The sequence below is a fragment of the Amblyomma maculatum genome, chromosome 3 (genome assembly GCF_055883805.1).
Source record: "Amblyomma maculatum isolate TAMU_Amacu chromosome 3, ASM5588380v1, whole genome shotgun sequence".
NCBI lineage: Eukaryota > Metazoa > Arthropoda > Arachnida > Ixodida > Ixodidae > Amblyomma > Amblyomma maculatum.
The window spans coordinates 202,752,262-202,764,410 of record NC_139346.1 but is presented as its reverse complement, the minus strand read 5'-3'; the positions used below and the strand labels follow the sequence as shown (position 1 = coordinate 202,764,410).

The following is a 12,149-nucleotide window of genomic DNA, read 5'->3' as shown; positions in this document are numbered from 1 at the left end:
ACTTTTGCGGAGGTCACGATGCAAACGCACTCGTTTTTGTGGCGGCCTCCGGACCATGCATTCCGTTCGCTGCAAATTTCATTCTTTGAGGGCGAATTATATCGATGGTAAATGATGCATTGACATCAGAAGCTAGTCAGAACCCACTTTAACGAGTTACTGTTAGCTTTGGTGCTTCAAAAATTTATCAACACGTTTTTAATCAATTTCTCAAAATCAAAATATTGAGGACGGTACATGTTTGGAGGTGCGATTTTATTGCAAATGGTGCCACACTTCATACAGCGGAGCTATAGTGACTAGAATATATTGGCTAGTGTGCCGACCGAGGTCTCCTGGGTGGTACCATGAGCGATGAATGCCGGCGGCCGCCGCCAGGAGCGCTGTAAACTGGGTGGGTACCAGCCGCGTTGTCTGCTGTCTACCGCGCTCTCGCATCTTCGGCAAGAGGGCTGCTTGCACTGCATTTCAGCTCTCATTAAGTCGCAACAGACCTCAGCTATAACTGAAGCCGCTGACTAAAAGTTTCAGGGTGTGTGTTTTGTCTTCGACTGGAAGCGGCGCACATATTTAACGCTTCTTGCTTGCAAAGGCTTCTGCGAAGTTTGAGCATCTTAGTCCCGGACATCCCGTGCTCACAAAGGGAAACCCAGAATTTCTATTCTAATAACAATTAAAGCATAGGCATTTATTGATATAAAATATGTTTGTAATCTCTGGAACAAAGTGAAATGCTTCATTTTTATTGACATATGGTTCTTTCTGCGCACTGTACACTTGCTGACAAGTAAACACGTACGCGCAGTTTTATTTATATATTGTATATGCGAACAACACAGGAAACAGTCACGCGACACTCCTCTTATGTATATGTAATAACAAACACAGGCACATGTGGCAGAATTGCATGAACAGCAGAGCACAAGGAACCTTTACTTACAGCGGCTAAGGTACATCGCAGCCTGTGATTGCACACAAGGTTTTGCCGAAGTCACCATCTTTTGAATGAAGTTAGCTGACGAAGTTTTTTTTTTTCTCAGATACACAATATGTACGAGACGCGGCCGGTTCATCGCGAGGAAGCTCGTTGGTAATGCCGCGCTTACGGTGAAACATGCGCCTAATATATAACTGCATCCATATGACATGTGTAGCGCAAAAGGACAATCGAGGGACACAGAAAAGGTACACAATACAGGTGCTGTTTGTAGCGCCTGATTGTGTACACTCTGTGCTACACACTGTCATGGAGCACCGTTACCGACTCGCCCAAGTTTCCATCCTTGTGAATATAACTGCATGCTCTAAAAATGTTTCTCGCCAACAAAAGCAGTTGCCGTTTACTTTCCGTCATTTCTATCGATGCTTCGTTCCCATTGTACAGAATGCGTACTTACGTAGCATCAGATAGCGCAGTAATACGTACGCTCCTTGTTCTAGCGGTAGCCCCGTTTGCCAAAAAAGCAAGTCTTCTCTGTGCACCACCGCTTTCTTTTTGGCATTTTTCTCTGCAGTTTAGTGAGAGGCACTGGGGAAACAACAATCAGGAACCGCCCTTCACCACTTGCGACACAGTAAAAATAGAAGGGATACAGGCGAGCACAGAACGCGCGCACAAAATGCGAAAAAAAAACAACGATGCAATCGTCGCCGAGCAGGTAGAGGTGCGGAACGACTCGCATGAGCAAACACCTACACCGTAAATAAACTGCTGCACCTTCGTGAAAGCAAAAGACGTGCAGAAGCAGGTTTAACACGCACGCACAACACCAACAGATTGCCGTATTCTGAAGTGGGAAAACTGCGTCGTCTGCTCAGGTGGTACCCTCCCGACAAGCAGCGCCCTCTGGCGCTAACGATTGGCTTTCATTGCAAACAGCGCCATCCTCGCCCATAGGGAAGCGCGGGTGCTCGTCACACTAGCCAGTATATTCTAGGCACTGTAGCGGAGCGCTGGCACTGGGCACACTAGCCAGTATATTCTAGGCACTATACCGCACATATGTAGACAATCAAAATCTCAAATGAAAATGTTGCACTAACTTCAAAGCTGATTTATTTGAAGAATTTCACTGAGCAATGAAACTATGGATTTTGTCCAAGCATTAAAAACCATTAGAGCTCAATATGACCTTATCTTCAGTGTTCCCTGAAGTTTGAAAATCTTGTCTCGGTCTTTCAAAATGATAGCGGCGGTCGACGAGGCAATGCTATCTGTCCGTAAAGGCATTTATTGACTCATTCGCTTCGTAAAAGTACAGATAGCAGTTGAACCTCAGTATAACGAAGTCCTACTTGCAGCCGAAAATTTCATTAAATCATGAATTTTGTTACATCGAGGTTCCTATGTTTTAGCTGTCCAAATAAAGTAACAGGTTCGTGGAACACTGCTGGGAACTTGTAAGTTACGAATTTAGGAAATAAGCAAGGCATTCTAGCAATAATGATGCTAACAAGGGCACTGAATGTTATTTTGCATATCGGGAGCATATAATGAGTGATAGCAAACTGACGCTACCACATCATTTTTCTCTTGTGCGCCAGCGCAAGCACAGCGCTTAGTGCTCAAAGCTGCCGCTAGCTGTCGCCACAGGTACCACCATCATCGTCCACCGTTTGAAAATGGAGACAAGAGTTAACAGAGTATTATGATGAACTAAATTAGTCGTATATCCGCATTGCCCATACCGGCTTGGCTACGTTGGGCACGGCAATCTTTTACTCAGTCGGGCTCCACGTGCGCATATCATATTTACTTACATAAGAGCACACCTCCCACTTTTGCCACTGAAAACGTGAAAAGAAAGCTAGTCGTTGGCATGTCCCACCGTTCTGCGCCGTCCGAGACCACCACAGTGTGTTTCCCGGCAGCGCGCCAAGATGCTGCGCTTTCCCGGTGGCTTTCCCGGTTCGTCCGGCTGCGCAAGCCTGATTTTCAGTACATTCGCTTTATCATGCAGCGATTGGGATGGGCGCAGTCTGCTACCACAATAATGGGAACGTGTGATAGCAGTAAACGCTTATTGAAGTGAACGATGCTAAACGCCGGCATCATGATTGCGGCTGACCGCGTGCTGAAATGATTGATAAGTGGAATGGACAACTCTCGAAAAAAAAAAAACATTCAACTTTTCTTAAATAATAAACCCTCCCCTCAAACTCATGCCGATTTTTTTTGAAAAAAAAAAGTAGGTTCATTATGTCAGTAAATAAGGTATTTTCGTTCACCGCTTTGTTGTTCCGACTGGTTATTGACGTCATGGCATCACGCGTCGTAAAACTTCCGCACCGCGGGTTTTGTATGCACATGACAGATTGTACGGTGGGGCGCCCCTGTTATCATTATTTTGTTTCGCTCGCAGACTGCCTGCAAAATTGGCGTGTAAAAGGGCAAATGTTAAAATGAGGTGTGTCTGGGCTGAAGTTTTAACTCTCATCCGATTGTCAAGGTGGCTGCTGGTACATGCATGTGATGCACAAGGACTTCGTTAATTTGAAAGTGCGGCATAAAATTACTTCGTTAAATCGCGAAAAGAAGTGTATGGTTTTCAATGTGGTAGAGATCGGGAAATAAAAAAAAAATCTGTTGCATCCCAAATTTCATTGCATTGAGGTTCGTTATATCGAGGTTCGGCTGTATAAGGTATGAACAAATTTTTTGATTATGGCAAAATTGGTTCCGCGTCCATGTTGTCACGATGAGAAAACATTTAACTACATGTCCGGTCTAAGGGTGAGCTTTCTTATTGTTTCTGAATGCTTCATCCCCTTGCACTGGCTGTTGTTACGTTCTTCCTCTTTCTGCTGCCTTTCCCCTGACCCGACCTGCTTTCACGTTAACGCGTATTGTAGTTCACGAATATGTCTCCCCATTGCTTTGAAGACACTGCGAGCGACCTGTTGCATTTCTCTTTTGTCATGTCTCTGTGGGAAGGACCTTTTTAAATGTTAGCTCATTACATGTTGCACAAATAGATCTCAACCATTATGCTTTGGTTTCAAAGAAGTAAAACGTTTTCAATAGGGATGTGCGAATATTGAAAACACGCATGATGGTGTTTTCTTTGTCTGAAATGAAAAAAATGTGAGAGCGGCGTTTTTTTTCCGGTATCGTCAAGTGCTTCGCATTGTTGCACTTTATCAGGGAGGCCCTCTTCTCTGAAAGGTCCCATTGTGTTTTGAGGATGCTTCACTGTATAGTCAATGTTGTCAAGCATAGCGATGAAGTGCGCATTGCGGTGTGCACACTTTCAAAATGGCCCCGTCGCATTTTGAGAATGCTTCACTGCACTACCAACACGATCGAGCATTGCAGTGAAGTACGCAGTGCGGTGAATCTGTGATGTATTCAATAATTCCGAATATGAAATTTTTCAATATTCGCACACCTCTAGCTTTCAACTAAGTTGTTTGCCATTTACTTTTGACAGCTCCTGTACCTTAACGCGTAAGATGACCTACCACCCTGTGTCAGTTGCTGGAATTCGATGTGAATAGTTTGCAGAGGCTTGAGGTCCTTTATTTCTTTTGGCAATGTTGCAGGAGGAGATCGAGGCTCAAAAGAAAGACTGGGAGCTGGGTCGCCTCAAGGCCATCAAAGAGGAGGAAGAGCGGCGCGCTGGCTACCGGGACGACGAGGAGGCCCCTGCCCTGGTGTACTCTCGCGAGGATGCCTACACGCAGGTGCCTAAGAGTGGTCGTGAACGCAGATCGTCACGGGGGGCAAGGGGCAACAATGCGTGCCAAGTGAATGGGGCACCAGCTGTGCCCACGCGCATGAGCAAGAGGCGAGTGGCAGCTGCTGCGGCAGCTGTCTCTGAACCATCTGTGCGGGAAGAGGTGGGGGCGCCCGCCAAGAAAAAGCGCTCGTTGTCACCAGTGCAGAATCACCGCCACCGCCAGCCGGTACCAGCAGCGGCCCCAGAAGTTGTGCACCAACGAGTCCACCCTAAGCAGGCTGTAGGCCCGAGCAAAGTGGCAGAACAGAAAAAAGAGCAGCGCCAATCTCTAACCCATAAGCTTGTGCATGAGCATAAGAACCAGATTGCCGACAAGATTAAGGTCACAGATAAAAATCTTTTGGCTGTCAAACCACTTCCTCTTCCCCCCCCTGCAGCTGATAAGGCAAGGGTTGAAGATAAGAATGTGCTGGCTGTAAGGTCGCCCCCTGCACCATCACTGTCTGCTTCAGATAGGACAAAGGTGATGAATAATAAGGACACAGTTGCAGTCAAACCAATGCCTCCTCCTATGGTGGGTAAGATGAAGGTCACAGATAAGAACTCTCCAGCTGTCAGGCATGCTTTACCTCATTCTGGGGAGAAGGTTATTCCGAGGGAAGAGGACCTGGCTGTTGAGTGCGCATTGCCTGTCGTGAAGGTTTCTCTCCGTGCAGACCAGACGGAAAAGCCTAGTGCAGAGGTGTCACGGCCTTCTGGCAAACCGCAGGTGGTAGAGAAAGCATTGCGTGCAGGTAACAGGAGTTCGGCATTGGCGGTGAAAGGCGCTCTCCCCGAACCTTATGGCAATCATGTTGGCAGCCCACGGGCCACGGAGAAACCCACTGTCAACAGTCAAGGTAGAACAAAGCCTCGCATGGCCAACCAGTCTGAGAGCTCTCCCACATTGCCCAAGCCTTTTTCAAATCCTAACCTTGTCATCCGCACAAGAAGGGCTCGGGCTGCTGAAATGGAGCCTGCACCCAATGCGGGAGAGAAGATGGAAGAGAAACCAGAACCAAAGCAGTTGCCAAAACGGGTAGCACAGTCAATACCTGAGTCAGCACCTGTGAAAGAGGAGTTGGCTGAGCTAGCAGCTGGGGTAGAAGTTGTCACAGAGTCAATTGCTCTGTTTGAGGATCAGAGAGTTGAGGAAACAATTGAGGAAATTGTTGAGGAGAGTGTTGAGGAAATGACTGTGGCAGAGAGCGTTGAGGAAATGACTGTGCAGGAGACCATTGCGATGACTACGCTAGGAGAGGATGTTGAAGAGGTATTTGCAGGGGGGAGAGGCGAAGAAATGGCGATAGTTGTGGAAGAGGGAGTTGAGGAGCTGGCGGTGGTAGAAGGTGCAGGTGAGATGATGGTAGAGGAGCTGGTGCTAGTAAGTGGAGAGGAGGAGGAGGAAATGCCTGTTGAGGCAGCAGAGCTTGAGGAAGAACAGGTATTCGAGTTTGTGCTCGATCCAGAGCTTGTTGAGGAAATTGGGCCTGACCTTTTGACGGAATTTGTGTCCAAGCTCACACCTGAGCTCTTTTCACGCCTCAACTTTGTTGAATCAGATGCCAAAGCAGAGCCAGAGGAGGAGGAAAGCACTGCAGAATTGGTAGAGGATGATGCAAACACCCTGGAAGTTTTGACAGCGGATGCAGAAACTACTGCAGAAATTTCATTAGCGGTGGAAGGAGCTGAAGAAATGGCAATGGAGGGAGTGGAAGGCGTTATGCTGGTAGAAGAGATGGAAGGCAGTGAAGAAGTTTTTATAGGGGAAGCTGAACGCACTGCAGAAGTTTTGTTAGAGGATGTAGAATGCAGTGCTGAAGTTCCGTTAGAGGCAGTAGAAGGTGCTGCGGAAGTTTCTATTAAGGAGGAAGTGGAGGAGTTTGTTGTAGATACCTTTCTCGACCTGGAGCCTGTGCCCGTACCCGTATTGGGTGAGGTAGTCATGAACTCCCTGGGCCCAGAGCTAGTCCCGCCTCCAGCCGAAACCACAGTGGTGGTGTCAACAACAGAGGATGAAAAGCCTCCACCTCCACATCGACCCAAGACAAGGGTGACCACCCGTGCTCGGCGACGCCACACCCGGAGTTCGAGACGCAGCAGGGAGTGAACGACTTGTGCAGATTGCTGTTTCTTTTTTCTTTTTTTCTCTGAACTCCATTCTTCACTGCGCATTTGTTATTTTTATTGTAAGTAGTTTATAATTTGGGGACTAGGGAGGGGTTGTTCAGAGGAGGAGGGATGGGGCATAGGCATCACAGAGACTCTGTAAAGTTTCATTAGCTCATTCTTTTTTATTATTTTTCATTTTGTGAGAGAAGTGTAAATAGTGTGGTTGTATGTGTGTGCATTGCACGTGTGAAGGACAGTGCAGCAATCTGTGGCACGTGTGACTGAGGTGTGTGGTCAAAGTGCAAAAGAACACTGTAATACCTAGGATCTTTTATGAAAATTTCAAGTTGAGGAGTGGCAGCAGGAGGTACCTTTGGCGAGAGCAAGCTTCAATTCAGGAGACCGTGGGGCTTGCCTTAGTGGGTTGGGAGGGTGTGCACATTGGGACACAGAGCTTTAGGGATAAAACAAGAAATTATTAATAGCAAAAAGGCGGCGGCATGATTTGTGTGCTCTCGCTCTGCTCCTTCCTGCCATGTTGCTTAATTGTGCTCGAAGATGATTGCCGTTTTAGGTTCACTCTTCCATCCCTTTGTCTAGTACTTGTCGTGTAGTACAGAATGAATTGACCGGTACTTGGCTGGTAATTGTTTATAGGTCTGTTTCCTGTGCAGCCATTGCTGCATCAGAAAGTGGAAGAGCATTGTTTCCTGTGTCCTTTGTTTTTTCTCTTTTTTTCTATGTGTAGCCGCCTGTATATGTGTTTGTTCTCAGCTATATCGTCACCATCAACACCTTCATTTGCTTTCGGTATTTATGAGCAAAGGGCACACAAAGTCACCACCTTTATGTTTCCCCCACTTGTCGTCCCCCCCCCCCCCTTTTTTTTCGTTATGTGGCAGGGGGCTGAGAAGTGTTGCTGCGCAATGGCAACTAAAAAACAAAAATAAACTCAGATTGTGCTAATAAAAGATGAGTGAAGCACACTTTCCTCTTCGCCTCTGGTGTGTCTCAATTCTTGGGAGAGAGAGGTGTTGAGCACCCTTCTCAGGTTTTGGTGTCGCGCTGTGCCACTCTTGCTCCTAAATGCAGCACATTTCTTTTGGTAGAGTTGGCCACCAGGTTTTTATTTTCTCTTTCCCACTTTATATCTTTTTAAAATAGAGCACGCTTCTGCTTTCATTCTTTTTTTTCCCCCACTGCCCTTTTTATAACGTTTTCTTCCTTCCTTGGTACCAAAGCTACGCAGATTAATATTGTCCACTGCCAGCGATATTTGGCCTTGCTTTTTCCAGTGACATATTTGATGCTCGCTATTTCTTTTTTTCTTTTTCATTTCCATGGGCCAGCTCTGAATTTGAATCCAAATTTTTTTGGTTTTTGATTGGGCCTTTTCCACTGCTTACAGAGTAATGCCTTTTTTTTTTCTGAAATTAGTCTAAAGTTTTTAGTTTTTCATTCTCCTGCTCCCCCCATTTTTTTTATTGTCTGGCACCAAAACTTGAAAAGATGGCCGGGCCGTTGGTTAGCCCACCTCTACCAAGAGATGAGATGCATTTGGGTGCGAAGAGCAAGATGTGCGCGTGCTTCTATTGCATCAACCTCGTTCAGGGACGCACTTCGGACTTGCATCGATGTCGCTTTGGGTAGCTCTGTTCAAAACACGAGTTTGGCCTGGTTTTGTACCTTGTATGCCTGGCAAAAGTGCCATTAGCACATTTGTGCATGAGTAGTAGGCAAGTGATTAGGTTGGAAACTGCGCAATTTAAATGGCATAAAATGAAGGCGTGGTTGCATCTAAGGGTGCTAGACAGGGATTGGATTTGAAAGAAAGTATTATGTTGGGAAAAATGTTTAGGAAAGATGCAGCAGAACATTAAAACGAGGGACTGGTTCACAACGCTTAAAATTGGGTGGAAACAGTTGATTAGAAGAGAAAACACGAGTGTTCATGTCATCTGCATCTCCTTATCCCTTACTAACTTATACAGGATACGGTATTCATAAATGAACTTTGATGCTAGGCTGGCATGTACCTTCAGTATTAAAGGGAGCAAAGTTCGGGCATTCAGTTAATGATTACTTGTTGATTACACATGAAAACAGACTTCCTTCTCTTCAACTACATTTTACATTTCCTCCTAACATGTAATATCCCAAAGTCATTTTCAACTTTCGCTGTTAAGTAACTGAAATTTAATCTTGTGCGAGCTGTGTCTTTCTTTTTATTTGGAGAGTTCGTACATGAAGGTGCCACAATGCTCATACTCTTACATAAATTATTGGCTGAACTTGCATCAAAGCCTTTGATAGGCATTGCCTATGGAATCTGCCATATTGGCCCAGGCCACCCTTGTCATGACCTTCAGTAAGGGTTAACAGTATGAATGAATAAATAAATAAATAATGACTCAAATTTTTATAAGGTGATGGGCTAAAGTGGTAAGAAGAAGCTTTTACCGTTGTCGTCAGCTTCATAATGACATTCCAGTAATGTATGTGGTGCGTGTCTTGCCATCAGAGCTTAGAAAGAAACCGAGGTTGATGCATTGGATAGCACTAGTGAAAAAAACTTTGTCGTCACTTCGTGCTGGACTGCTGAAAGAAAAGCCAACGAATGGACGAAATTGCAATCATGACAGAGCTCAGTTTTAGAAAGAGCAGATTGTGGCAGAATAGGGAGCCATTTGTTTTCAAGCTATCGTTTGATCAGTATTCATCCGTTTCATTTACTGTGGCCATAGGTCATAATCCACCATAAACAGCATAATAGGCATAAACAGCAATACTCACATTAACTGCAGATGTTAGGAAAGCTTGAATGCATCAGAGGGGAGGGCACAACTATTGACAGTATTACCACCACTGAGGTTAATTATAACAACTATGTGCATATTACATAGTTGGGACAACAAAGCATTTCCACCGAAAAAAGCTGCACAAGAAAAAGAAATTTAATCCAAGTTTAGTTGGTGTAAATGGAGTCTGCTTAATAGTTCATGTGCACTATATTCTTACACGCTACTCTAGAGAAAAACATTTTATGTCTGCGCTTATAAATAACCTCCATGTATCCACTGCTTCCGTATTTTGGTGTCTACGTTTTGGTAGGTGGTGGTGAGGGGGCAGCTTTGGCTTTTGTTACACAGAATAGACTGGATTGCTTTATAATCTTATTACTCTCTACATTAGGATTCTCCTAAGGTATGAGACTGTTGGCTTTATATTCATGCAGATGAGGTAAATAGTAATTATTCACCTATTCTGTAATTCATAGCGAGGTCCGTAAGAGCGATAGTCCCGTACGGATCTCGTTACATTCGAAAAAGCAGTGTAGGGCCAACACTCTTCCATGAGGAATGTTGAGATCTGCAACTTTTCACAGAACTTCAGAAAACTAGGGGTTGTTATATGTAGGAAGGAGACGGCATTTAACATTTTTCAATTTTAGCTCGTGATCAGAGCTAGTTTATTTCCAAAGCCAGTGTGAATTCAAGATTCGGACACACTAGCAAACAGATTTTTTTTTTTTTTTCAGACAATGAGGATTCCTGAATCCATGTGTAATCCTTACACTTTAAACCCTAGCATCCATGTTCACAAATTGTTGGTAGCACTGTGAAAGGTAAGGGTGACCAGGGCAAATTGTGATGGGGAGCACAATATGATTGTCTCTAGCACATTTTTCCACCATGGTCGACAAGCCGACACTACCGCCATCATGTAGTGCAAGTTGACCTTATTGGCCCAGGTCACCCTTGCCTTTTGTAGTGCTACAAACTGCTTGAGAGTATTGATAGAAGCAGATTTAACATGAAATGTCAACAACAGTCCATCTGGACTGCTCTTCGCATTCTTCTATTGCCGCCAATGGAGCAGTGGAAATCGGTGGAACGCTTCCTAGTAGAAGAAATAGCTGCAATCTTGGTTGGGTTCAAAATAAGGTCATACGAAATGCACCCACAGTACAACTATCTTGCTGGATGACACCTTCTTCTAGATCGTAAACAGTAGGCATTGTGTCAAGGATACAATGGTGTTATGCAGTAGCATGTAAAGTAGCACTCCTCAAACAGTTTTACATCAGGATGCCTACATATAGTTTTCAAATAAGGGAACTGCTCTTACACACCCAAGTGAAGCAAGAAGGTATATTGACTGGCAATTTAGACTAGTTGGTTTGATGATCAACTAGAGGTAAAGGAACGCAATGAACTTGGCCAACAGAAAGGCAGCACATGCTATCTTTTATCTTTGTCACGCTGATTTTCCTCAAGTAAAAAATGTCAGTTTTAATGAGTAATTGCTCCCTTATTTTGAATATTTCTCTATGTTGTACGGAGGGGGTTAAGCCCCTTAAAAGTCATGTTAGACAAAAAGACTATCCTTGAAGCTTTGCAGTCACCTTTGGCTTGGCTTATTCTATGGTAAATTTCTTAAGAAACCATACCACTCTACTGTTAACCACACTGCTAGTAAAACATTGCTGTGTAAAGGGGTAGATCTGGGGAAGCTGTATTAAGATGGCAATCGTTTTGGTTCTGGAAAGCCATCGCCAAGAGTGTTTTCAACTGATCAGAAAGCGGCAATTTCTGAATATGCTAATTGAGATCTGAATTGCAGAGGAATCTAGACAACTCTGACTCTCCTAATTCAAATTGCTGCTTAATTTCTACTAATGTTCAAATAAGAAATAAATCTTGCTGATGCTCTTCTCTCGTCATAAAGGCCATTAGAAGGGTTCTGTGTATTTTAAACTTCCATTGAACAAATCTTTGATCTTTGGCACCAGTCTTTCATGTTTCTGGCATTGTGTTTACTGATGTAAAGTGCACAGCAGTTTACAGTCGGTAGCGAAACACTGGAAGTGGTAGGTGAATATGTCTACCTAGGACAGGTAGTAATCACAGATCCGGACCATGAAAGGGAAATAGCTAGGACAATAAGGTTAAGATGGAGTGCATTTGCAAGTACTCGCAGATTATGACTAGCAGCATACTGTTATCGTTCAAGAGGAAAGTATAACAGTTGCATCTTACCTGTACTCATCTATGGGGCTGAAATGTGGAGGCTAATGAGTAGGATTCTACTCAGTTGAGGACAACGCAGAGAGCTATGGAACAGAAAATGCTAGTTTAATGTTAAGAGATGGGAAGCATGAAGAGTGGGCCAGAGAAAGAAGTTAATGGCATTCTAGTGGAAATCGAGAAAAAAAAGACATGTGCAGGGCATGTAGTGTGGAGAGAGGATAACCGATACTTGCTAAGGGTAACAAATTGGATTCCAAGGGCAGTGGGTGGTAGAAAGTTAGGTGGGTGA

The 12,149-nt window shown here is 44.5% G+C and overlaps 1 protein-coding gene across 5 annotated transcripts in view; it reads left to right on the top strand.

The window, feature by feature from the left end:
* dom (domino helicase) overlaps positions 1–12,149 on the top strand; it is a 156,164-nt gene that overhangs the window by 97,002 nt on the left and 47,013 nt on the right. For all 5 annotated transcript variants that reach the window (XM_084599283.1, XM_084599280.1, XM_084599281.1 and 2 more), the window contains one exon: positions 4,543–4,683. In XM_084599283.1, the coding sequence (XP_084455409.1) occupies positions 4,543–4,683 (141 nt within the window). The remainder of the gene's footprint in view (positions 1–4,542; positions 4,684–12,149) is intronic.